Source organism: Bos indicus, chromosome 19 (assembly GCF_029378745.1).
Source record: "Bos indicus isolate NIAB-ARS_2022 breed Sahiwal x Tharparkar chromosome 19, NIAB-ARS_B.indTharparkar_mat_pri_1.0, whole genome shotgun sequence".
NCBI classification, from domain to species: Eukaryota; Metazoa; Chordata; class Mammalia; order Artiodactyla; family Bovidae; genus Bos; species Bos indicus.
Window position 1 is genome coordinate 37,416,630 of NC_091778.1, and position 26,384 is coordinate 37,443,013.

General features: G+C 49.2%; 1 protein-coding gene across 4 annotated transcripts; it reads right to left on the reverse strand.

Annotated features, from left to right (window-relative positions):
* Positions 1 to 346: 346 nt before the first annotated feature.
* MYCBPAP (MYCBP associated protein) lies at positions 347 to 22,992 on the reverse strand. Of its 4 annotated transcripts, XM_070773287.1 has the most exons (19): positions 22,841 to 22,992; positions 13,919 to 14,046; positions 13,192 to 13,348; positions 12,980 to 13,083; positions 12,068 to 12,254; positions 11,707 to 11,822; positions 11,047 to 11,197; positions 10,073 to 10,188; positions 9,868 to 9,983; positions 9,284 to 9,395; positions 6,870 to 7,059; positions 6,323 to 6,510; positions 5,153 to 5,299; positions 4,229 to 4,654; positions 3,745 to 3,866; positions 2,886 to 3,001; positions 2,290 to 2,438; positions 1,940 to 2,110; positions 347 to 521 (listed from the first exon to the last, which is right to left on the reverse strand). In XM_070773287.1, the coding sequence occupies exons 1-19, from the start codon at positions 22,914 to 22,916 to the stop codon at positions 420 to 422; spliced, it is 2,874 nt and encodes a 957-aa protein (XP_070629388.1). In that variant the 5' UTR covers positions 22,917 to 22,992; the 3' UTR covers positions 347 to 419. The 4 variants fall into 4 exon arrangements, with proteins under 4 accessions (XP_070629388.1, XP_070629387.1, XP_070629386.1 ...); XM_070773286.1 differs by lacking the exons at positions 13,192 to 13,348; positions 22,841 to 22,992 and adding an exon at positions 2,649 to 2,684 and having other exon boundaries at positions 13,919 to 14,047; XM_070773285.1 differs by lacking the exons at positions 13,919 to 14,046; positions 22,841 to 22,992 and adding an exon at positions 2,649 to 2,684 and having other exon boundaries at positions 12,980 to 13,277.
* Positions 22,993 to 26,384: the final 3,392 nt, after the last annotated feature.

Consider the following 26,384-nt stretch of genomic DNA (forward strand, 5'->3'; position numbering starts at 1 on the left):
AGGTCCCGTGGGGTCTGATTCTCCTCCTAGTCGCACACTGTGTCACACATAGTGATGACATTTTGGGAAGACCTGGCTCCAGGAAGCACACTCCCGGAAGTGTGAGCCAACGAAGGCCGGAGGCAGGGGCCTCAAGCGGTGATGCTCTCTGTCCTGTCACCTTGATTCATTCCTTGTCCTGCTGCCAACTTGCTCTTCCACTGCTCCTCCCATACCTCCCCTTCCCACCTCCTGCTGGATGGCTCCAGGAACTGAGGAGGGGGATCTGAGGGCAGGTGGGACACAGGAGGACCATAAGCTGACTTCATCAAGATCTTACATTCAAGACACAGAGGCATAAGGGAAGTGGTGGGAACACAAAGGTTCTTTATTGATTTGTTTGTTGAGCAGTTTCCCAGGAGGCAACTCAGGCACGTGGGTCAGGGGCAGAGACGCAAAGGCTCCTCAGCATTCTTTTGGGGGTGGAGGTCGTCAGCCAGGGCCAGCAGGTCGGTCACCAGGGCATCCAGCAGCCCACAGACCTGGAATGATGGGCCGAACGTCGTAGGCAAAGCCTTGCTCTGTGGAGAGCACCTGCATAGGGGAGCACCCCACCCCGAGGGGCAGCTGAAGAGGGGAGAGAGCTAAGTGGTAGAGATAAAACTGAAGTTTCGGTACAACTTTTGCTTTTGGAAATAGTTTTGTTTTTTTAAACAGCCTGGGCTGGAATCCTGTACTGCCCCTTGGACATATGGAGACATAAGGTTAAAGGGGCGACTCCAGGGAGGCCCAGGGAGTGGTGCCCATTTAGTCCCTCTGGGTGGCCCAGTTCTACCCTGGCCGCCTGGAGACAACCTTCCTTCCAGTAAGATCACAGATCCATGTACTGAAATGTCTCCAAGTCTGTACCCTCTAGTGAGGCTGTACCATAAAAGCCTCAGCAAGTTGATTCTTAATTCCAAAGAGCTAAGTAAGAGTCTACTCCGTGGGTCCTCAGAGCCCTGTGATTTCTTTCTAGACCCCATGGACCTTCACAAATCTCAGTGATGTTACCAGAAGCAAATGGAGCTTCTGATTAAATGTGATCAAATGCACAATGCAATCCCAGTTACTCAGCTGTCCACCCCAGAAGAAGACAAAGCATTGCCATTAGACTCCTTGACATATCTAACGTGGCTTTGTGGATCTCCCTTCCAAAACCAACAGTGACAAAAAGAATGGAACACAACATCTAGTGAATCCCATAGGAACTACTGCTTAAAAACATGTTTTATATGATAATTCTCTCCAGTGTTTCAAAACCCTTACAGCTGCTGGGAACTCCCTCTATGTGGTGCTCACCCAAGGAAGAGATCTCTCAAGACACACCAAAGATGGAGAAGAAGAGGGAGGAACAGAAGGGAAAGGCTTTTGCTCTGCGCCCCCAGCATCTATTTCCAAAGAGCAGCCAGAATGATCTAAAGCATGAATCAGACCATATTCCTCTATTCAAAACAGTGTATCCTCACAATGGCCTACAAAGCCCCACGTGACCCAGGAGTCTCTCTTGGTGGACTCTCTGCCCTCTCTGCCTCTTCCTGGCCCACTCCCTCTTCTACCCACGGCATTCTCCTAGATGTCCACATGGCCACTCCTCACTTCTCTTCAAGTCTTTGTTCAATGTCACCTTCCAGTGAGGCCCACCTACCCCCACCTGGGCTTTCCCTATCCCCTAGCCCTGGTTGCTCTCTTTTCCCCATAGTGCTCATCACCTAACATGCCACATTTGTTACTTATTCATGAGGTCTGTCTTGAATACTAGATTGCCCTTCACAAGGGCAGCTTTGCTTCCATCACAGATGCAGTAGGCACTTACTGTTTGTGGGATAAACAGAGTGAGCCAGGGAGTGAGGGAGCAGAGGTCGGTATGCAGGGCAGGTATGAGTGATGGGAGGGCTGAGTGCCAGGTTCTTGCCCTCACCTCAGTGTGCAGCCTGTGGGTGTATTTCTCCATGACCAGGGGATCTATGGGTTCCTGAGACGGGATGATGCTGTCAGGGGCAGGCTCGTCCAAGGAAAGCCCGTCCCGACTTAAAGATTTCACCGGCTTCTTGTCATCCTTTGTTTTGTGCTTCTTGCTATTTAAACGGTCCTGCTTGGAGAGACACAGAGATGCCCAGCCTTCAGTAGCTCCCGAGAGAGGTCCAGGACCTTTTCAAGAGCAGCTCTGAGGGGAGCAGGGGCATCATGCTGGAGTGACTGCCCACTTTCCGCAGCCCCTCCTATCCCTTCCCCAGCCCCAACCCCAGGCCCAGAACACATGCTACATGCCTCTTTCCCAGGTGACAGCCTGGGTCCTTTTTTATCTTCTTTGTCTCTGATTCCAAACTGTTTCTTTTCCTGGGATGCCCCTTTCCGGTCCTCCTTTCCCACTTTCCCAGAAGTTACCTTCACTTCTGTGACAGGAGGTGATTTTCGATCTAAGGGAAGTGAATAGAAGACAAATAGCCTGCGGCCTAGCTGACCCCACAGGCAGAAGCTGGGAGAACAAAGGGTCCTGGGGCAGCCGTGTTCAAGCTGTTTGAGAGAATCCCCACCCACGGGAGCAAGGCCCTGGGTCAAGTGCATGACTGTAGGGCATGGGGGAGGGGCCCAGGCTCTAGTCCCAGCTCCACCATTCCACCACGTACAGGATGGCAAGTCATCTCGCCTCTCTGGGACTCCACCTGTAAAACATGGGGCCTGAACTAAGGTGATTGTTAATGTTGTTTCTAGGTCCCAACTGCTGGCAGCAGATAAAAAGCAAGAGGCCTACCCCACGGACCAACCTCACAGAGGTTCCACCAGAAGTGCACAAATGGCGAAAGCACCACTGCTGCGTGGGCAGAGGGTTGGGAAAGACTACGCAGAGGTGCACAGTGTCTGACCTTGCTCTTCTGGCATGTCCAGGTAGATGGTCTCCTTCTCAGGCAGGCCCAGCAGAGCCCTCAGCCACAGGGAATGGCTTACCAGGCTGTCAATCAGATCTCGCCACAGCTGCAAACTAGACAGCAAGACATATTGGAAAAAAGCCATCACCGCTCATTTGCCCTTGAATCTGAGAGGCTTGGTCCTTCTCGTCTAAGACACTGGTACCAGGAATTGCTATGGAAATATCATGCCTCTGTCCAGCCAGCATCTTCACTGGCACCTGTGCAAGTGCTGGGATAGGGATCGGGCTTTCCTTGGTGGCAGCCAAGAAAAGGTGGCCTGGGGATAAGGTTAGGTCAGTCTTAACTCCAGCTTGAAACCATTCCCACTCCAGCTTGGATCCATTCCCACTGGAGGGGCTAGACCTGCATAAGATTTGCAGGATGAAGCTCCTGGAAATGTGTTCTGAGGGCCTTGCAGAAGGCCCCCAAACCTATCCAAGCAAGTTCTAAACAGGCGATGGGAAGGCTGGCAACCAACTGAGGCTTTTTATGGAACAGGCCCTCTTCTCACTGTCCTCTGCCATTTCATCTGGTCACTTATCTGCTCATCGAGAAGAAACAAGGAAAGAAGGGGGAAAAACATCAAGGTGCTTACTCTGATATGACTCCTTCCCAGAGGGTGGCTGGCATAGGGAGAGCAGCTTAAGGGATGCTGTGGCAGCTACCAGAGCATAAAGGGTCTGCAGAATTTTTCAGCAACCTGACCTCAAAGAGAGCTCAGCCCCCTTAAGTCCTGGGACTGCCTGCCCAGAACCCCTGGCCAGATGCCACAAGGGGAAGGGATGGAAGCAGTTTTCCTGGTGGGGGTACCTACCACATCTGGTACAGGAAGTCAGGGTGCAACGGCCGCGGTTCCTGGCACAGCTCCAGGGCCGCTTTGTTGAGCCTGATTAGGGCGTCTTCTCTCTGGTTCTCCTCAGGGAGTGCCATCACTGCCTGGCAGGTCAGAGGTACCATGGGCAACCGCTCTGCCTGGGATACCAAGGGTTCCTGCATCTTCTACTAACAGGTGTGGCATAGTGAGGGCAGGGGGTCAGGAGGGGATGCAGCCATGGAGAGTCTGCCTGAGTGCCTTCTGTGGGAGCCTGTGCCCTCCCTTGGAAATCTGTACCCCATGAACCCCTTTCCAAGAGTCAGGGAAGGAGCTCCTCCTGCACCACAGTGGCCAAGGCACCCAAGATAAAGAGATGACCGAGATATTGCTTTATCTGGGTCCTCAGAAGATTGTTTCTCTGCCCATGGGGATGGAAGGGGCTGCAGAAGCATGGGCACCTGGCTATGCCAGGGCTGGGAGGCACCTTTCTGAAGTCTTCCAGACAGAGATTCCACTCTGGCAGAGGAAGGCCATCCAGTTCCCAGGGGCTCCTGATGCTCTCCAGATCTGGGCTCCCCTCCACCAGGATCTCCTCCATGATGCTCTTCCGCTGAGAAGGCCTGACCCCTAGCCCGGTCTTCTGGGACCCAACATGATCCTGGGAGTCCTTGACGGCCTCGCTCTCCTGCCGGGGCAGTTGAGGGTCTAACGTTGGGCTCTTAAGGTGTGCAGAAGACTCAATCTTCATTGAGGTCTCCTCCGAGTAGGCTGACAGGGTTGCAGCAGCCTGGGCCCTGGGGCTGAGGTGCCCCTCCTCGCCGGGCCTGGCCTCCTCAGCCTTGAGGGGCAGGATCATGTACTGGTGCCACAGACTGTGCAGATGTTGCACCACCTGGTGCTGGTAATGCAGCTGCAGCAGAGGCAAGGGGGAGCTTGTTGGGGCGGGGGGAGGCTGCGACAGGAGGCACCCAGAGCCTGCGCCAGCCTGCTCTAGCTTCTGGTTCCCTCGAGGAGCGTTAATGGAGGAGGCAGGAGGAAGCCGGCAGGAGCTGCTAGGCTCACAGGGCTCCCCACTCCCCTTTCAGCCTGAACACCTCCAACTTAAGGCTTCTTATGCATTTGGGCTTCCGAGGAAGATAGAGTTTGAATAAGAAGTTTTTGAAGCTCTGTTATCACCTAGCATTCACTTATAGTAGCTAAGTTTTCTTGGGCAAATTACTTAACCTCCCTGGGCCTCAGTTTCTTCCATGTAAAATGAAGATAGAAAAAGTACCCATCTCATAGGACTGCTGTGGAGAAACAGAGTTACTCAAGTTTCTCGGAACAGATCCTGGCACACAAAGGGTTTGCTATTACTTTCTCCCAGGGCAAGCACAAAAATGGGCAGGGGCCAGCGCTGGGCCTGTACCTGAGGATTCCTATGGTGGAACAAGTCCTCCTCAGTGACAGAGGCATCCACAGGTGACTGTGTGCGCTCGGGCGTCAGGATCCCCCTCAGGAGCTCCTGCAGCACGTTCTCCACGACGGTGACTGCTTCATGGGCGGCCAGTTTGCTCTGGGGAAAGGGACATAGCATAAGCAGCAGCTCAGGCTTTCAAAACCCATGCTGCATCCTCAAGGGGAGGCAGAGCCCCAGAACTGTCTGCCTTCCTGTCGACAGAGTTCTTGCCATTGTCTGTCTGTCTGTCTGTCTGTCTCTCTCTCTCACACACACACACACACACACGTACTCTCCTGTTACCAGACTCAAACCCCTTGGTTCTCCCCAAAGATCCTTGTTTCCTGAAAGAGGCTGAAAGGAGGAAGGGTCAGACCCAGAGAAGTTGTTCCTTCACAGGGCCAAGAGGCCACACAGTCAGCATTTCCCCTGATAAGGAGGAAGGGCAAGGTTCAGGGACTGCCTTGTTGAGAGCATGACTTAGCCACATGGTCACTGTTACAGAAAATGGTGGAGGGGCATCTCGTGAGAGAGGCTGGTCCGATAGTCAGCAGTGAAGCAGATGTTACATTTGTAAAAATCACCTTTGTTCACCAGGGGTTGAGCCCAGCTGAAGTAGCTGGCTTGTGTTTGGGGGCCACAATGAATAAAAAAAGCACATCTTTCTGTAGAATCCCAGAGCGCAGCACCAGATGGCCAGGCCACAAGCCTGATGGGCCAGCACATTCCCACTTCCCACCTCACACTCCCTCCTGGTGCCGGCCCACTAATTAGTGTTCTCTCTGGTTTTGTCTGGTTTTGAAGTCTTGCCAGTTAAATGCACCTCCACTGGGTAGTACCAGACAAGTGTTTACACTTAAGCAAGTACTTCCATTCAGTCTGCATTTTAAGGGCCAGTCTCATTTCTTTCTAATGAAGTAGGGCCACGCATGGTGGAGCTCAAAGCTGCCCCTTCTCTTGCCTGCTCACCTATCATTTACATCACAAACCCCCGAGGAGTGGTTTTGTCTTTTAGGAGTATCTGTTTTTTAAAAGTTCGCCTCTAGGGCTGGAAGTAACAAGATCCCTGCAGGCAGTGCCAGGAAGAACACCATGTTAACTTACGGAGTGTCCACAGGGCTAAGATCTGGCGTCCCTTACCTCCAATAACTTCCTCTCATCCCGAAAAATGTCCTGGGCCAAGGAGACCGCATGGAGGTTGACCTGCAGCAGAGCCCCTCCCAATAGGGTAGGGTGGGTTCCAAATTCCCAACACTCCCTGAAGATCCCAGCATTCAAAGATTTGAAGAAAAAGGTAAAGTTTTTAGTTTTTCCAGGCAGAATTACACCTGAGAGGGACAGAGACAGAGGTTTTTCACCAGGTGGGAGCTGCTGAGCCCCAAGCCTGTGGGTAGAAAGTTAACCAAGCCTTGGTTAGGGTGACCAGCTGTCCCGGCTTGTGAAGAACTGAGGGCGTTCTCGGGATGTGGGACTCTGGCCTCAGGCCCAGGTATGTGGGCAACTGTTTCTGCCCCTGGTGGCTCACTCCTGCGTTCTGCCATTCCCCCAGCTGATGGGAACAGGAGACGGCACACTTCATGGAAGACATGGGGTGAACAGGTGGGAAGAGGGGCTCATGCTTGCAGGGCCTGGGCATGAGCGAGACTTGGGCTGTAGGAGGGGTGAGTGGGCAGCTTCCCCCTGGTACCTTCCCGATTGTTGAAGTAGAACCTCTGCATCCTATTCCTCTTCAGGTCTTGGAAAGAGTCCCACTGTGACCGCCGCCGCCAGTCATACCAAATGGCCACTGTGCCATTATTGACCACGGTCAGTTCTGAAGATGTTTTCTCCCCTTCTAGAGTTTCAAAGGTCAAGCGGACAGCAATTCCAACATGCCTCTGGGGAGAGGGGAGGTCTGAGAGATATCCTGGCCTAGGGTGAACAACTCAGCCTGGTTTGTCAGGACTTCCCTGGGTTTGGCACTGGAAGTCTCCTGCCCTGGGCTTCCAGGGCCTGGCCACTCTCAAACACACAGGCTTCATACACCAAAAGCGGCTGTCTCTGCCATCAACAGTAAGAAGAGGAGATAAAACAGATTTTATATCTGATGAACATCTCTACTCCTTAACATCTGAAGAATAGTTTAAATGGGCCTTAGGAAACATTACTATGAACTACACTAGAGGAGGTGATGGAATTCCAGCTGAGCTGTTTCAAATCCTAAAAGATGCTGCTGCTTAAATGCTGTACTTGATATGCCAACAAATTCGGAAAACTCAGCAGTGGCCATGGGACTGGAATATGTGTTTTCATTCCAATCCTAAAGAAGGGCAATGCCAAAGAATGTTCAAACTAGTGTACAACTGCATTCATTTCACATGCTAGCAAGGTAATGCTCAAAATCCTTCAAGCCAGGCTTCAGTAGTATGAGAATTTTCAGATGTACAAGTCGGGTTTAGAAAAGGCAGAGGAACCACAGATCAAATTGCTAACATTCTTTGGATCACAGAGAAAGTAAGGGAATTCCAGAAAAACATCTACTTCTGCCTCATTGACTACACAAAAGCCTTTGTGTGGATCACAACAAACTATGGAAAATTCTTTAAAGAGATGGGAATACCAGACCACCCTACCTGTCTCCTGAGAAACCTGTATGCAGGTGAAGAAGCAACATCTAGAAATGAACATGGAACAACAGTGGCTGTTAAGTCACTTTAGTGTGTACAACTCTGGGACCTGATGGACTGTGGTTTGCTAGAGTCCTCTGTCCCTGGATGTTCCAGGCAAGAATACTGGAGTGGGTTGCCATTTCCTTCTCCAGGGGATCTTCCCAACCCAGGGGTTGAACCCAGGTCTTTTATGTCTCCTGCATTGGCAGGCGGGTTCTTTACCACTAGTGCCACCTGGGAAGTCCAGACTGGTTCCAAATTGTGAAAAGAGTATGGTAAGGCTATATATTGTCACCCTGCTTATTTAACTTCTGTGCAGAGTACACCACGTGAAATGCTGGGCTGGACGACTCACAAGCTGGAATCAAGATTCCTGGGAGAAATATCAACAACCTCAGATATGCAGATACCACTCTAATGGCAGAAACAGAAGAGGAACTAAAGAGTCTCTTGATGAGGGTGAAAGAGGAGAGTGAAACAGCTGGCTCAAAACTCAGCATTCAAAAAACTTTGAGATCATGGCATCTGTTTCCATCACTTCATGGCAAACAGAAGGGGGAAAAGTGGAAACAGTGACAGATTTTATTTTCTTGGGCTTCAAAATCACTGTGGACAGTGACCACAGCCATGAAATTAAGACACTTGCTCCTTGGAAGAAAAGCTATGATAAAACTAGACAGTGTATTAAAAAGCAGAGACATCACTTTGCTGACAAAGGTCTGTCTAGTCAAATCTATGGTTTTTACAGTATTGTTTTTACAGTAGTCATGTATGGATGTGAGAGTTGGACCATAAAGAAGGCTGAGCATCAAAGAATTGATGCTTTCGAACTGTGGTGCCGGAGAAGATTCTTGAGAGTCCCTTGGACTACAAGGACTTCCAACCAGTCAATCCTAAAGGAAATCAACCCTGAAATTCATTGGAGCTGAAGCTCCAATACTTTGGCCACCTGATGCAAAGAGCTGACTCAAAAGACCTGATGCAAAAGACCCTGATGCTGGGAAAGATTGAAGGCAGGAGGAGAAGGGGATGACAGAGGATGAGATGGTTGGATGGCATCACCGACTCAATGGACATGAATCTGAGCAAACTCCAGGAGATAGTGAAGGGCAGGGAAGCCTGGAGTGCCGCAGTCCATGGGGTCGCACACAACTTAGTGACTGAACAACAAGTAATAACAAAGCCATTCTTGTCTGAGAAGGTTTGCTTATTTACATGTTTGGGGACTAGGTACAAACTGGGCGGCTTGTGACATTCTCTTTTCAGACTTGTGACCTTATTCTGGCTCAAGTTAATGTTGCTGTTAACATTTTCAAACATATGCTAAAGGCGAGATCAGATAAAAACGCAAATAGGAGAATGTTCAGGCTCCTTGTGACTGCCACAGTCACCCTGAGACTGCCTCACGAGGGAGGCCCTTCCAGCAGGTGGGTGAGGGTGAAGGCGGTTTTACCTTGTCCTCTGAATTACTGCTTCGGATCCAGCAGGCTGGCTTCCCACAGAACAGCAGAGAAGGGCCAAGAACAGGCATAGGAACCACATCAGGGTAATTGGCCAATAAGTCTCTGTAAGACAATCCAATGATGTATATTTCCTAAGCCTGCCAGTCTTGCCACATGGAGCCCATGGAGATGGCTGCCAGAAAATGTGGCAATGTGCCCGGCTCTGCCCTCCAGTGGAGCATCATCAGCTCCATCCTGCTCCATTCCTGAAATGGGAGGTTCTTGGACATAAAAAGAGACTCTTCATGCAGAGGCACACAGCATTAGGGGAGTCTGGAGGGGCCCCACTTATGAGCAAAGGAATGTCCAGGAAAACCCCCTCGGGAGCTGGTTGTTGGAAGAGAAGAGATGGCAGTAGCACAGTGAGCACAGGTACCCCTTCGAATGGGCTAGAGGAGGGGGTGACAGCCACGAGCAAGAGGCTGGGGTGGAGGCACTCAGATTCCAGGGAGGGAAGCCTGCCCTAGGATACTTGCAGGCGCTGAGGAAGCAACGCTCTCCAACTGCTCTCCCTCAGGCCCAGGGCCCAACTCACAAGTGCACTGTGTCCTCAGAGGAGCTTTCCAAGCTCCTTTCAAACACTGAATAGTCTTCCACCATAACACTGGAGAAAGGCCGCCCTTTGCCCACCACCTCCAGGCCATCAATGTCCTCAGAGAGACAGAGAAAGCAAAGGTTATTTGACTGAAGACAGGCCCCACCCTGAAGGGCTTCAGACTAGGCACAGAGGCCTTACCAACCTGCTGGCTAAAATTCAGCTCTGCCATGATGCTCTGCAGCTCCTTGCGCCGGCAGGTCAGAAACAGACTCCGATCCCAGGTGTAGCGGTACCATGCGTCCTTCTGGGCTGGCAACCCTAGAGCAGGGTCCAAGAATCCTAAGCACAGGCTGCTGCCATGTCCCCTCCCTACCCATGTTCAAGGGCTCTCAGAGTACCCATTCCGGCACCGTTGCTGGGAGAGCTGAAAACACAGCTTCTTCCTCCAGGCCCCACACCCACTGCCTCAGCAGCCCTTCACAGGACTCCGGCAAAACCAGCTTCCAGACCGTCAAATTTTTGGATTATAATAAAAATAACAATAGCAGCTACCTTTTATTGTGTTTAACAATGAGTCAGAACCTCTTAAAACACACCATGTCTCATTTAACCGTCTCACAACCCCATGAGTATTTTACAGATGGGAAGCTGAAGACCAGAGAGGTTAAGTAACTCACTGGTGTTCACAAACTCAGCACAGCTGGGACCTGAACCCAGGCGGTCTGGCAGCCTTTAAAGCAGTGCTGCCCATTAAAAATACGATGCAAACAACAAATGCAAGCCATGAATATGTAATCAAAATTTTCCAGATGCCACATTTAAACAGGTAAAAATAAACAGTAATATATTTAACCCAGTATATTAAAAATATTATCATTTCAACATGTAATCAATATGAACATGTAATCAATATGAAAATTATTAATAAAATCTGTTTTTTCAAACTGATCTTCAAAACCCAGTGTGTAGTTTACACTTACGGCACATCTCAGCTCAGCCCGGCCACATTCCAGGTGCTCAGCAGAGGAGGCTCAGCGCAGTTAAGGACGGTGACGCCCTAGAGCTGGGCCCCTCCCACCACTGCTCCCGTGGTCTTACTGGAGGGGACTGGACCACCACACCAGAACCCTGATCTCTTACCCCCAAGGCCAGTCTCCTTTACATCCCACTCCTCACCCATCTCTGCCTGGATGGACCAGGGCTTCTTGATCTGAGTGATTGGCTCCACGAGGCCATGCTGAGTTTTTGTCTTTGTCATTACCAGACCCGTCATTTCGTCTCCCACGTATTCCAGTCGACTCCAGAACCCACTGGTCAACTTGCAGCCCTGTCAATGGAGGATAGATGTGTCAGACTACCCGAGCACCTTTGAGAGAGGCGGGTGGGAGGCCTGGGAGACAAGAGCTCTACAGACCACAGATGCCTCTGTGGGATCCATGCTGCCCTGCGAACAGGGGAGAAGCACAACTTTCTTATTTGCAGGCTGCTGCATTATATGTTTACCTGGCCCCAGAGAGGGCAAGTTGGTCCAGGCACTGAGATACCAGAGCACATCATGGTGCCCTGGGGCGACTGAAAGCTGGAGCCTCAGGTTTTAGGAGACAAAACAAGACAAAGACTATTCTAATAACATGGTACCTGTGATATCTTTCTCCTCAAACGAACAGGGGCCACCACAGGCCAAATTATTTATCTGGCCAGTCCCTGAATGACAAGTAATAGAACTGGTGATAGAATTTAGTAAAGACATTGAGGGTTTAACAAAGCTGTGTACTGGATAGATTTTTTTTTGTCCCCAGCTGTCCAGACCCCTCCCACAGGGTGCACTGTCCTTACCTTCCCATCAGACCGTGTTGACAGCATTCGGTCAAGGAGCTCCCGCTCCTCCTGGATCTGTCTGTAGGTCTCCCCTGTGTGCATCAGCAGCTCGCTGACTGGCTTCTTCAGCCGTTCTAAAGAGAACCAAGAATGCAATCCCACCACCAAATCCAAACAAGTAGGGGCCTGAGCTCTCTGAACTGATCAGCTCCAGTCACTGGGCTGATTTCATGACCCGCTAAGTACAAGAAGCACTTGGGAGTACTCAGCACAAAAGCGACCAGCCTGAATCCAGGCTCTGCAGGTGAAGGGGGAGAAAAAACACAGCAGCAGAGCCTCAGTGCTAAGGCCAGGCAGGCGTCCTCTCCGCTCTGCTCACCGCTGAGAGCATCCTGCTGCTTCTTCCGAAGGGCTATGTTGCGCTGCCAGTTTTTCAGAAAGTTGTGCTGCAGAGGCGGGACCCAGGGAGGATGTGCCTTCTCTTCTTTGGGGGCTTCCTGCTTTGGCTCTTCTTTAGTTGAGATGAGGGTCATCAGACAGGGTGGGGTGTGTATCAGCTCAGCCAGCTGAAAAGAGCAATGTGAGTGTGGAGGGCCAGGGATGGTGTGGCAGTGGGGCTGAGCAGACTTCTCCGGGCCTAAATCCCTGCTGTCCTCCCTTTCTGCCGAGTCCCTCCTCTCCAGGACCACAAGGTAGCAAGTGACAGAAAGCAAAGCACAGAACCAGGGGCGCTGGCAGTCCCCTCTGCCCCAGAACGGGAAGACTGGCCAACGTCCTTCACTGCGCCTGTCCTCCATGCTGTTGACACCCTCACCTGCTGCATGATGGCGCCATTTTCATTGGACCCCAGGCCTTTTAACACCTGAGAGACCCTCTGCCTGGAGCCAGGAAACTGAGGGAACTGAGAGACAGAAGCGCTGCATGACGAGAAAGTTGGGAAGACAGACAGTCTCTCCATGTGGCCCCGGGAGCTATGGGGAGCCACCTTCCTCCACCAAGTGGATGGAGGAGGGGAAATAAAGCTGGGGTACAGACAGCAGTGGCAGAGGGGGTGGGCTCAGTCTGATGAGAGGCAGACACACTCTCGCCTTTGGGTTCCTCCAGGCTCTTGTCTCCTTATAGTGAATTCCTCACTTCTGCTGAAGCTAGCTTACGTAGGCTTCACTATTTGGGGGGAAGGGTCACTTATCACCTCAAATTCTGTAACCCCAGTCCTCTGGACTCTGCCAGGTGGTAAGACTGCAATGACCTCAGTGATTTCTCTCCTTCAGGCAGCTCTGTACAAACAAACCTGGGTGTTCCCTCGAGCAACTGCAATTCTCTTAAAGTCCTGGAGACTCCCCAGGATGTGGTGGGGCAGGATCTGATCACTGCCATGGAAGATGTCACCTGGTCCTGGAAGCAAAAAGAAGAGGCAGGAAGGCAAGCTATAGCCAGCTGGTACTCTGACAGGGCCCCACATTCTCTCCAGGATGACTCATGAACTTTGATTCCCGAGCACACCAGAGTAGTCCAGGGGCTTTGTGGCTGCATCTGGAGTAGCAGGATGTGCTACTAAGTGTGAGACCTTCCTATGATCCTTGGGTTTGGGTTTACGGATGATAAATCTCTGGGTAATTACATGTTTATCTTCTGTTTCAATAAGGCGAGGAAGATGTTGCTAAAAAGAAATAAGACAGAGATTTCACATGAGATCAAAAGGAGGGAAAAAGCCACCCTTCTCCTCTATCCTAATTCTTGGTGGAATTCCTGAAGGCAGACAGATCTGTTTCTCTAGATCTGTCCATACATTCTGTTGAGGAAATGCCTTTGTAACAGCTATGAGACTTATTAACATCCTGGGAAAAAATAAAAACATCTCATGCCTCCAGATAGTTCAGGTGAGAAGTGGCTCATTTTCCCAGGAAAAGGAGGGGGTTACCCTTATCTGTAACTCATTTTCCCTTCTGTGAAATGGGGATGGTATCACTCGCCTCTATGGGAAGCACATGACTTCATTCTTTCATTTCTCTGCAGTTCTATACGAATCTTAGAAATGTTAATAGGACATAGCAAATTCCGTTGGATGCAAAAGCGAACAGATTCGTGTTTGATGGATTCTTCCATGGAATCAGACACTCCCTCTAAGTAGGGAGGCAGGGGACAGGCAATGCACATGGTTGAAGCTCTAGACCACCCAGGTGGCAAGGAGAGGTTCCTGCAGCAAAGGATCCCTGGACTTCATCCTTACCTTCCTCAAGTCTTCCTTCTTAATGGCTAAGGCAAGAATGTCATCTCCTTGTAGCACATTGCTAACAGGTTCAGGTTCTTCCTGAATTGGGGGTGTGGGCTGTTCAGGTACCTTTGCCCGCTTCTTTTCTGAAGAGGAGCAGATAGTTCAAGTGTTTAAAAATAGATATTTTTATATTCCATGGTGGGGGGGGCGGGCAAAGCTGGACACCTGGATGGACAGCAGAGGCTGCCAAGGTGACCTGGGCAGCACTTCGTTGGGGCGACAGGAGTTCTCTCTTATAGGTGCACGCCCACCCCCCGAACGGTGGCTGAGGCTTTGTAGCTGAAACTGAGGTCAAGCTGTGCTACTTATAGCTGGACAACCTGGGGCACATCATTTGGTCTCAGTCTTCTTTTGTAAAAAGAGGAAACTTGAACTAAGTGGTTCCCAAATGTTAGTTAAATGTCTACCTCAGAATCTCTTGGGAAGTTTTACAAATACAGCTTCCTGGCTCCTGACTCCCTAGGTGACTCTGATGCAGTGCTGTGGGACAACTAGACACTTTCTCAGTCTCCTCCCTCCAGTGATGGTACTGTCCATTCTTCTGGGTGAAGGCACTAGGTTTCCTAAGACACTGATAAAAATTTGGATGCTCTGGAAAAAGCAGAACATTCACCACTGGCCATTCATGTCACATTCTTCCATGTAATAAATACTGTTTAAACATCTTCTACATGCAAGAGAGTTCCAGAAAAAAATCTACTTTTGCTTTATTGACTACGCCAAAGCCTTTGACTATGTGGATCACAACAAACTGCGGAAAATTCTTAAAGAGATGGGAATACCAGACCACCTGACCTGCCTTCTGAGAAATCTGTAGGCAGGTCAAGAAGCAAGTTAGAACTGGACATGGAACAACAGACTGGTTCCAAATTGGGAAAGGAGTACGTCAAGGCTGTATATTGTCACCCTGCTTATTTAACTTATACGCAGAATACATCATGTGAAATGCCAGGCTGAAGCACAAGCTGGAATCAAGATTGTTGGGAGAAATATCAATAACCTCAGATATGCAGATGACACCACCCTTATGGCAGAAAGCGAAGAAGAACTGAAGAGCTTCTTGATGAAAGTGAAAGAGGAGAGTGAAAAAGTTGGCTTAAAATTCAACATTCAGAAATCTAAGATCATGCATCCAGTCCCATCACTTCATGGCAAATAGATGGGGAAACAATGGAAACAGAGGCTTTATTTTTGGGGGCTCCAAAATCACTGCAGATGTTGACTGCATCTCAGTGATTAAAAGATACTTGCTCCTTGGAAGAAAAGCTATGACCAACCTAGACAGCATATTAAAAAGCAGAGACATTGCTTTACCAACAAAGATCCATCAAAGCTATGGCTTTTCCAGTAGTCATGTATGGATGTGAAAGCTGGACTATAAAGAAAGCTGAGTGCCGAATAAGTGATGCTTTTGAACTGTGGTGTTGGAGAGACTCTTGAGAGTCCCTTGGACTGTGAGGAGATCCAACCAGTCAATCCTAAAGGAAATCAGTCCTGAATATTCACTGGAAGGACTGATGCTGAAACTAAAGCTCCAATATTTTGGCCACCTGATGTGAAGAACCGACTTATTTGAAAAGACCCTGATGCTGGGGAAAGATTGAAAGCAGGAGGAGAAGGGGACAACAGAGGATGAGATGGTTGGATGGCATCACCGACGTGATGGACATGAGTTTGAGTAGGCTCCGGGAGTTGGTGATGGACAGGGAGGCCTGGCGTACTATAGTCGATGGGGTTGCAAAGAGTAGGACATGACTGAGCGACTGAACTGAACTGATATGCCCGCCACTGTGCTAGGCTTTGGAGATATAAGGCAAAGTCTTAAGCTTCAAAGAGCACATGCCTATGGGAGGCAAGACTGTCAAACAGACTCAACTAGGGTGACTGTGGGAGCATCTGGGGGCCTCAATCCAGTGTGTGGAGTGGTCATGGAGGGCTTCCTAAGGAGGTAATTAACTGAGAGCTGAAGGATGATGAGAGATAAGGGAAAGGAAGTGGAGGATAGGAATTCCTCCTAGAGGCCTAGAGGCAAGAAAGGATAGAGCACATGTCTGAAATGCAAAGCATGTGTTTTTAAATAGCTAGAGTGCAGTGAGGTGGGAAGTAGGAAGCAGTACTGGGACAGAAAAGTAGGAGCCATATCACAAAGAACTTAGTGAGCCACGCAAAGGGCTTCAGTTTGTACCCTGTGGGCCACAGGCTGGCAAGGAATGGATTAGTGGGTACAAGAATGAGCACAAGATCACTCAGGAGTCTACTGCAGAGGTGAAGTGATTAGGATACAGTTCACGGCCCAGGAAGAAAGTGGAGTGATCTGAGCCTGTATCTCTCATGCGCCAGAGCACAGGACTGAGAACGCGTGGCACAGAAGCAAGTTACTCCTCAGTGAGGACACACTCCCTGCTTTCCTTCTACAGAGGTGGCTTAACAGTTTCAAATGTTTTAACTTTTTTCTGGCTGGTATCCTCTTGTGTGCTGCCCTCTGGTTCAGAAAGTTTTGAAATAAGGCCCTACAATCAAGAGAAAAACCTAAAGCACTGCCTTTAAGGACTTTAAAACACAACCTGGTTTTGTCCACTGTTTCTCACAGTATTTGAATTTTTAAGAAGCAGTGTCATTAAAACATCAAGGTAGGTGTTTTGGTTACCAGAATCAAACTAGCTTTTAGAAAATGCCCACATACTCAGCCACCATAAAAACCCAAGCCAGAATCAATTGAAATATACTAATAACTCTGAACTTTGCATATTGGCCAGAGTCCATCTCTGCAGCAACGGGGTCAGTAGAAACTCAGGAGCACCCACCAGCCAAGCCACATGGACCTGCACGCAGACACACAGGGGCTGAGCGGCTTGGCCGCAGGTTCTGGTCCCGCCCCCGGCAGATGTGGAGCTCCTTCCTCTGTGGAGGGAAGGCCTGGAGTGTGCCATCTCTCCTTCACCTCTCCCTTCTGCACAAAGCATTGGTGAGAGCCCAAGAGAATTGGTACCAGCATGAGATCTGCTTTTCTAGATATTTTGGTATTATTTATATTCTCCAGAAAATTTGCTTCCTCTATCACTCCGGCTAGTTCTACATCTTCTCAAGAGATTAAGCGTCTCCAGATAGGTGTTTTTCTTATTGTTCAGTTCAGTTCAGTTTCTCAGTCGTGTCAAACTCTTTGCAACCCCTGGCATGCACAGCATGCCAGGCCTCCCTGTCCATCACCAACTCCCGAAGTCCACCCAAACCCATCTCCATTGAGTCGGTGATGCCATCCAGCCATCTCATCCTCTGTCATCCCTTTCTCCTCCTGCCCTCAATCTTTCCCAGCATCAGGGTCTTTTCCAATGAGTCAACTCTTCGCATCAGGTGGCCAAAGTATTGAAGTTTTAGCTTCAACATTAGTCCTTCCAATGAACACTCAGGACTAATCTCCTTTAGGATGGACTGGTTGGATCTCCTTGCAGTCCAAGGGACTCTCAAGAGTCTTCTCCAACACCACAGTTCAAAAGCATCAGTTCTTCGGCGCTCAGCTTTCTTTATAGTCCAACTGTCACATCCATACACTGGAAAAACCATAGCCTTGACTAGACGGACCTTTGTTGGCAAAGTAATGTCTCTGCTTTTTAATATGCTCTCTAGGTTGGTCATAACTTTCCTTCCAAAGAATAAGCGTCTTTTTTTTTACTGATGGGTTTATAACTACCATGTACCAATTTATAAACTTTCAACATTTCTAAAGACTTTTGAAGTACAGTATATGCTGCGCTACTGCAGTCAGGGAATGGTGTGTTCTAGTTAATATTCATAGAAATATACATTTACATGTATACATTTTAAACTTCAATTCACCCTAGAGAATATGCATATATACCAAGTACCTTCTATGTACTATAAATTACAGAGAAGATGGTATTAAATGGTCAAGATATGGCTCCTTCTCTTGAGAAGCTGGAAGCAGCAGCAGACAATCACAATGCAAGAGCCTAAATTGGTGAGACAAACAATAGCTTTGGTTACGCAGCCAAGAAGGAACAGGTGGATGTAGAGGGTAAAGTTAGGACTCTAAGGAAAGTTTCAGAAGAGCAGCTACAGGGGTCAGAGGCAGCTTCACAGGTTAAGTTAGACCTTGAAGGATCAGAAGTCTTTGCAGACGCAGAGCAGCAGAGCTATTTCTGCTTAAGAGCAAAGGTGGAGGGGGGCTGAGGGTGGCATATGTGAGGCATGGTGACATAGAAGGCCTGGGGATGGGGTGCGGGTGACCTTGGGGATAAAAGGGACACCAGGGCAGCACGCCTCTGTAAACTAAGTCTGAAGCATCTGACCGTTCTCTGTCAGCAAGGAGGAGGTTTGGTTTGGAAGAGCGAGTTGATGAGAGCAGCACTTCAGAGACTCATTCGGTGAGGGTTAGCCAGGAAGACAGGAGACGCAGAGACAAGGCACAGAGACCAGGCAGGAAGGGCAGTCCTGTGCGGGTCATGTCAGGACCTGAAATGAGGTTTCCACGGGGTTGAAGTATGTCTCCTACTGAACCTGTGGAGGCCCAGCTGTTTCCAGTTCTTTGGTCCAGAAACCCAAGCTGATTGGGGGCTTCTGATAAAACACACAGCTGGCACTTCACCCGTGTCCTGACAGCTGTGAGAGGGTTAGAGACCAGCCCCCTTGTACAGGGAAGTCAGGTGACACCTCCTCGGCGGGAGCTAGCCCAGGCAGAGGGAAGCAAGGTTCTCAGGTGGGTAGGAGGTACAAGGCTGGGAGAGGGGAAGGAGGGAGCTATGGAGGGAAAAGAAACCTGGACTCTCAGTTTTTCTGCTTCCTGTTTCATCTAAATGCTATTCTGTATTAGTGTTGATTCAGGTCTTTGGGAAATTCTGACCTCACGGTTGCACTGGAGGAACCAAGGGAGGGGCTATCCGTACCAGGCTGAGCTTTAATTGATGGTGGAGAGGCATCTGGGAGTCTGGGAGATTTCCCAGTTTCCTAGCAACAAGAGCAAGGAGAAACCTAGAAGTCAAAAGGGCTCAGGTCCCTAAACAGGTTTTGCTTGCCTTTTTGCTATAATTCAGAGATTGTGGGGAAACATAACCAAAGATTGCAGTTGGTGATTAACTTTATTATATTGGAAGGGGTAGGAGGGAGTATGGCCCAACTACATTAGAGGCTTTCCCTCAGGTATATAGAAGGAAAAAGTTACCTTACATGCTTTTTTTCTTTCCTCACCTTAATGCATGTTCTTAAATCAAGGTCTGGCCACAGGACTGGAAAAGGTCAGTTTTCATTCCAGTCCCAAAGAATGCTCAAACTACCACACAATTGCACTCATCTCACATGCTAGTAAAGTAATGCTCAAAATTCTCCAAGCCAGGCTTCAGCAATACGTGAACCTTGAACTTCCAGATGTTCAAGCTGGTTTTAGAAAAGGCAGAGGAACCAGAGATCAAATTGTCAACATCTGCTGGATCATGGAAAAAGCGAGAGTTCCAGAAAAACATCTATTTCTGCTTTATTGACTATGCCAAAGCCTTTGACTGTGTGGATCACAATAAACTGTGGAAAATTCTGAAAGAGATGGGAATACCAGACCACCTGATCTGCCTCTTGAGAAACCTATATGCAGGTCAGGAAGCAACAGTTAGAACTGGACATGGAACAACAGACTGGTTCCAAATAGGAAAAGGAGCATATCAAGGCTGTATATTGTCACCCTGCTTATTTAACTTATATGCAGAGTACATCATGAGAAACGCTGGGCTGGATGAAGCACAAGCTGGAATCAAGATTGCTGGGAGAAATATCAATAACCTCAGATATGCAGATGACACCACCCTTATGGCAGAAAGTGAAGAGGAACTAAAAAGCCTCTTGATGAAAGTGAAAGAGGAGAGTGAAAAAATTGGCTTAAAGCTCAACATTCAGAAAACTAAGATCATGGCATCTGGTCCCATCACTTCAGGGCAAATAGATGGGGAAACAGTGGAAACAGTATCAGACTTTATTTTTTTGGGCTCCACAATCACTGCAGATGGTGACTGCAGCCATGAAATTAAAAGACACTCCTTGGAAGGAAAGTTATGACCAACCTAGATAGCATATTCAAAAACAGAGACATTACTTTGCCAACAAAGGTCCGTCTAGTCAAGACTATGGTTTCTCCAGTGGTCATGTATGGATGTGAAAGTTGGACTGTGAAGAAAGCTGAGCACCGAGGAATTGAAGCTTTTGAACTGTGGTGTTGGAGAAGACTCTTGAGAGTCCCTTGGACTGCAAGGAGATCCAACCAGTCCACTCTAAAGGAGATCAGTCCTGGGTGTTCTTTGGAAGGACTGACGCTAAATCTGAAACTCCAATACTTTGGCCACCTCATGCGAAGAGGTGACTCACTGGAAAAGACTCTGATGCTGGGAGGGATTGAGGGCAGGAGAAGGAGGGGACGACAGAGGATGAGATGGCTGGATGGCATCACTGACTCGATGGACATGAGTTTGGGTGAACTCGGGGAGTTGGTGCTGGACAGGGAGGCCTGGCGTGCTGCATGCAGTTCATGGGGTCACACGCAAAGAGTCGGACACAACTGAGCAACTGAACTGAACTGAACTGAAATCAAGGTCTATTTTTTAAAATTATGTTTCTTAATTAAAAATTTTTTATTGCAATATAGTTGATTTACAATGTGGTGTTAGCTTCAGGTGTACCACATAGTGTTCAGTTATATGCACACACACCCCCATATATATAATCTATTTTTTTTCAGATTCTTTTCCCTTATAGCATATTATAAAATATTGAGTATAGTTCCTTGGGCTATACAGTAGGTTCAAACACTGTTAAACAAACTAAATTTCCTCTTATTAAAAATAAATATGCAGTGAACAAAATCTTTCCTTGATTTGTTTACAGTAGAAAGTTCAAATCTGATATGCTCTCCAGAAACTAGGTAAGCAGGAGGCACTAACTAGGAGAGCCCTTGACTGCCCTTGGGAAAGAAGACCAGCTATTTTTCTCTTTCTCTCCTGTTAAAACGTGCTATTATGAAAGAGCATCTCAGTATAGCCTAGAGTGGACTTCTATACTATAAAAAAGCATTAAAGAAAGCCATTCTTTCCAGGCCTCCCAGGGAATCCTACTGACTCCAGGCCTGCCCCCTCTTCACACTGACCTTGTATATCATGATTTATGACTAGTAATTGTCAAGATAAACATCATCTTTTTCAGAAAACGTTCCCCTCTAATTCTTATATGCAGAGTACATCGTGTGAAATGCCGGGCTGGATGAAGCTGGAATCAAGATTGTGAGGCAAAATATCAAGAACCTCAGATATGTAGATGATACCACCCTAATGGCTAAAGAGCCTCTTGATGAAGGTGAAAGAGGAGAGTGAAAGAGCTGGCTTAAAACTCAACATTCAAAAAACTAAGATCATGGCATCTGGTCCCATCACTTCATGGCAAATAGATGGGGAAAAAAATGGAAACAGTGACTGACTTGAAGACTTGAGAGTCCCCTGGACTGCAAGGAGATCAAATCAGTCAATCCTAAAGGAAATAAACCCTGAATATTCACTGGAAGGACTGATGCTGAAGCTGAAACTCCATTACTTTAGCCACCTGATGCGAAAAGCCGACTCACTGGAAAAGACCCTGATGCTGGGAAAGACTGAGAGGGCAGGAGGAAAAGGGGGCAACAGAAGTTGAGATGCTTGGATGGCATCACCAACTCAATGGACATGAGTGTGAACAAACTCCAGGAGATAGTGAAGGATGGGAAGCCTGGAATGTTGCAGTCCATGGGGTCACCAAGAGTCAGAAATGACCGAGCAACTGAACAACAAGGCCTGGGTCAGGTGCTCTGATCCCTCATAATACCTATGGGCACTCATATTACAACCTTTATACTTGACTGGTTTCTCCACCTCGGTTTCCTGAGGTCTGGGGTCCCACAGTTACTACCAGTAGTCTTGTTGCACAGCACAGTGCCCACACCCAGCAGACCCTGGATAAATGCAAACAGCAAAAAAGACTGAAGAGGAAGTGGGTTGTAAATGGGAACATGTCCATGGCAGTCAGCCTGCTATCAAGGCACCCAGGGGTCCTCCCACTTGCAACCAGAGGAAGCCACAGAGACCAGGAAGCAGGCATGTCCAGTGACGTCTTCAGGTTAAACAAATGGTTGGCTTCGTCTCTAAGTCCGACTTGCAACCCCATGGACTATAGCCTTCCAGGCTCCTCTGCCCGTGGGATTTTCCAGGCAAGAATACTGGAGTGGGTTGCCATTTCCTTCTCCACAAACAAGTGGAACAGGTGTTAAACAATGTGGCTAGAAAGGTCACATGGTGGGAAAGGTAGTCAAAAACAAAACTGGCCAAGTTAAGCATTTCTTCTGGTTTCCAGTAAGGCTCTTAGGTGACACCTCCCAGAGAATCCCACGAAGGTTGTTGGTTTCACCACCTCAACATGTTTCTTGCATTCTGCCCTGAGTTTCTTTTCCCAAGGACCCTATGTCCTGGCCCTTCTACTCTTAAACTCTTTCCTGGATCTTCTGCATCCCACCTAAGGCAAAGGTCCCAACCTAAGATACTGTTCAAAGTCTTCTATGTCTTCCTTCCCAAAGTCATTTCCCGGACAACTGATCCCTGAGACCTCTGTCAGTACTGCTTCCTTTGTCCCCATCTTCAAGGCCCCGTGCCCTGTATCTCCCTTCCCTGAGGTTCTCTGCCTTGTACACCATCCCCAGGGCCCCATCAAAGGTATGGGGCACGCCGTCCCCGTACCCCCTGCCGGCATGATCTTTACCTCCATCCTGGGGTCACCCCCATACTCCAGGCCCCGTGTCGTGAATCCCAAGAACCCCTGCCCCTGTAAGGGCTTTCCTGAGCTCCCAAGGCAGCCAGCGCCAACCTTTCACGCTCTCTGGGGCCTCCAAGAATCTGTTTGTAGGTATTCTAAGGCGGGACTCCTTCTTTAAAGACTTCATGGTGCCGCCCGGACGGCGGAGAGCGAGGCCCAGAGCCGCGGGGACCAGGAAAAGTAAGGTTGTACGGCAGCCCCCGCGACCCTGCGCGCGCCCACCCGCCCGCCGGCAGCAGCCGGGGCGTCCATAGCAACCAGCGCCCCGCACGAGGGCGCTCACCCACCGAACAACTTGGGCGGAGACTGCTTGGAAGCCACCTTTTTCATGGTGCCGAACCTATACGCCCGCCGCCGGCCAGCGCCTTGTGTGCCCACCCGGAGAATGCCCAAAACCCGGACCGTGACGTCACAGGCGACGCCGGCGAGCGCCGAGACGTCACTAGCCAGACGGGCGGGGCGGAGCCAGGCCGGGAGGGAGGGTGGGGAGGGGGCGGGGGGAGGAAACGGAGGAGGCGGTAAGTAACTGCACCACGCCCCTCCCCGCCCTTTCCCGCCGCCCCTCTAGACGCCCGCCGCGGCTGCAGCCCGGCTCCCTCCGCGCTCCCGCTGTCTCTCACCCCGCCGCACTATCGCAGCGGGATCGATGAACCTTTCGCTCCGTGCTGAAAACTCCCGATGGCTTCCCGTGGACTTCAGTAGTCCAGTGGCCCCTGCCTGTCCTCTTACTTGCGCCTGGTGGCCTTCCCCGCCCACCACTTACCAGACAAGTCAAGTTTTTACGCAGTTTTGAGGACTTGGGGCTTTCTCGCAGTGTTTCTGTGCCTGGAGATGCTGCCCTTGACCCACCCCTACTCCCAATTTAAAGTAGCCCTTTCTGTTGTCTCAGTTATATAAATGCACCAAGTATATTTTTTTCCCCTAATGCATTCTGGAATTACTGTGTTTAAGTGGCTGGCTGCTGTCTGTAAGAACATAAACGCAGCGAGAGTGGGGCTGGCTTGTCCTTTGTCCCCATCCTAACTTAAAGTTTAGCACACAGTATCGGCTACTCACTCCGGTGTTCTTGCCTGGAGAATCCCAGGGACGGGGGAGCCTGGTAGGCTACCATCTAATGGGGTCACAGAGACGGACACGACTGACGTGACTTCGCAGCAGCAGCAGCAGCAGGAGTGGCTCAGAAACTGTGGAATAATGAAGGGGCTCTACAGCAGGACAGAACCGGATTCCAATCTCAGCTCTCCTTGTTTATTAGCTATGTGATCTTAGGCCAGTCCCTGACCTCTGTGAGCCACAGTTTTCTCAAGTAAGATGGAAGTCATAATATCTCCTATACAGTAAGGATTAACTGACAGTGTGCATTTAAACTGCGCTACACAGTACCCTCCATAAACTGTAGGGATGTCTCAGTCAACTCTCAAAATCATTCTGGGGCTGGTGAGATGCTCTCTCTATCCCCATTTTACAGATGGAAAAACTGAGATCCACCAAAGAAGAGAATATAAAATCACTGGACCAACCAGAAGCACAATTCAAACCTGGTTCTCCCAAGGCTAAGGCTCTGGACATTTCTGAGCTTTGCTACACTCTGCCCCAGCAGAGGAAGAGCTAGGAAGAATGCCAGTAGGTCTGGTCAATCCCTGGGCTCCCTATGTGTTCTTCACTAATGGGACTCTTCCAGGGGCATGACTTCTTCTCCATGCCCCTCTAGACCTTACTCTGCTTATGACTGACGCGTCCTCCATGGGCAGCTCTTCCTCTCCGGTTCTCTGAGGCCTCGGCACAAACCTTCTTCCAACCTCCAGGGAGTCCCCAGTTCAGTTTACTTTATGAACATTTACTGAATGCTTAAGGCAATGGCACCCCACTTCAGTACTCTTGCCTGGAAAATCCCATGGACGGAGGAGCCTGGAAGGCTGAAGTCCATGGGGTCGCTGAGGGTTGGACACGCCTGAGCGACTTCACTTTCACTTTCATGCATCGGAGAAGGAAATGGCAACCCACTCCAGTGTTCTTGCCTGGAGAATCCCAGGGACGGGGGAGCCTGGTGGGCTGCCGTCTCTGGGGTCGCACAGAGTCGGACACGACTGAAGCGACTTAGCAGCAGCAGCAGCAGTATGATACTCCCAGCTGGGGACTGTGTCATCTGGGTCTTCCAGGAAACACACACAGATGGAGATAGGAGTGCAAGAGGTTTATTGTGAAGAGGGTAGGGGAGGAAGCAGGACCAGGCTGGGAGAGCCTCAGGCTGTGTTGCAGATCTGTCAAAGTCTTGGCCAACCCAGTGTGGACATCTGAGAAAAGAATGTTCATTCAGAGGTTGTCGGCTAACCGCCTTCCTTGCAGGAGAACAGCAAGCTCTTTATTGGAGGGAGATAGGACGAGCTCACATCCACGGGTACCACTGGAACTCTGAGATATGAAGGAAAGTACATACTCCTGTTCTTAGGAGCTCAGGGTCCACAACACAAGCACTTGTGAAACTCATGTGCTTAGCTTCTGGATGGTCTTGGGACTTTGGGAAGTTACACAGCTTGTGGATAGCCTGCCTGGGAGTGGGACAGAAGCCTGGGAGCTGTTCAGGGAGAGTATAGTGTAGATTGAAGGACAGGAGAAGACGGGACATGGTCAGGCAGGTACACAGCCTGGCAGGGCTCTGCCCCCAGCCCATGAGTGACACTGGGCAGGTGCCTCCCCACTCTGTGCCTGCATAGCACCATCCTCATCATGAAGTCATCAGGCCAGATGTGAGCTGCTTAAACTTCAAAGAATCTGATCAAAGTTGGGAACCTTCTCTCCAAGAAATGTACATTTGATTTTTTAAAATTGTGGTAAAATACATGTATATAAAATCTACCATGTTAATGAACACAGTTCAGTGGCACTTAGTATATTCACAATGTCGTGCAATCATCACCATTTTCTAGTTCCAGAACTTTCCCCTCATCCCCAAAGAAACTCTATCCAGTCACTTCCCATTCCTCCCCATTCCCCACCCACTGGCAACCACTAATTTACTTTCTGTCTTTTTTATTTGCCTATTCTAGATATTTCTTATTAATGGAATGGTACAATATTTGGCCTTTCCTGTCTGCCTATTTTTACTAGGTATAATGTTTTTAAAGTTCCATCAATGTCGTGGCAATTCATTCCATTTTGTATTTGGATAATATTTCATTGTATAGATATACCCATGTTGTTTATTCATTCATCTGCACACTTGGTTTTGCACATGATTTTTGCACTCAGTTCTAGAGATTCTCTAAAGTTCATTCACATGGCCCTGGTGTGGGGTGGGCTGAGTTCAGGGTGCCTTAGAAACAGAGTTGGGTCATCTGAAAGTGGATTTCCAACTCTAATGTACGTACTCATGGGCTAAGGATTAATCACAACTTGGGAAAGGCAGGATATAAATGTTAGGAGAGCCTTTTTAGGGGGGTAGCGTTTGAGAAGGGCTGCTAAAGAAAAGTTCAACAGGCAGGTCGGGGGGCAGGAATTCCACGGGAAGACCCAGCAGGACCCAATCCCGAGGGGATAAAACAGTCTTCAGGGGACAATGTCATTTTAGCCACTGCAGTCTCCTCCTAGCATGGCA

What these genes read in the sequence shown, in the direction of transcription:
- MYCBPAP (XM_070773287.1), bottom strand. Translation starts at nt 22,916, where the DNA reads ATGAAGTCTTTAAAGAAGGAGTCCCGCCTTAGAATACCTACAAACAGA. An exon ending in GCAGCAGGATGCTCTCAGCG is followed by an intron (nt 11,823 to 12,067) that starts GTGAGCAGAGCG and finishes GGTTCTCTTTAG; the next exon opens with AACGGCTGAAGAAGCCAGTC. An exon ending in GGCTGTCACCTGGGAAAGAG is followed by an intron (nt 2,111 to 2,289) that starts GCATGTAGCATG and finishes CTCTCCAAGCAG; the next exon opens with GACCGTTTAAATAGCAAGAA.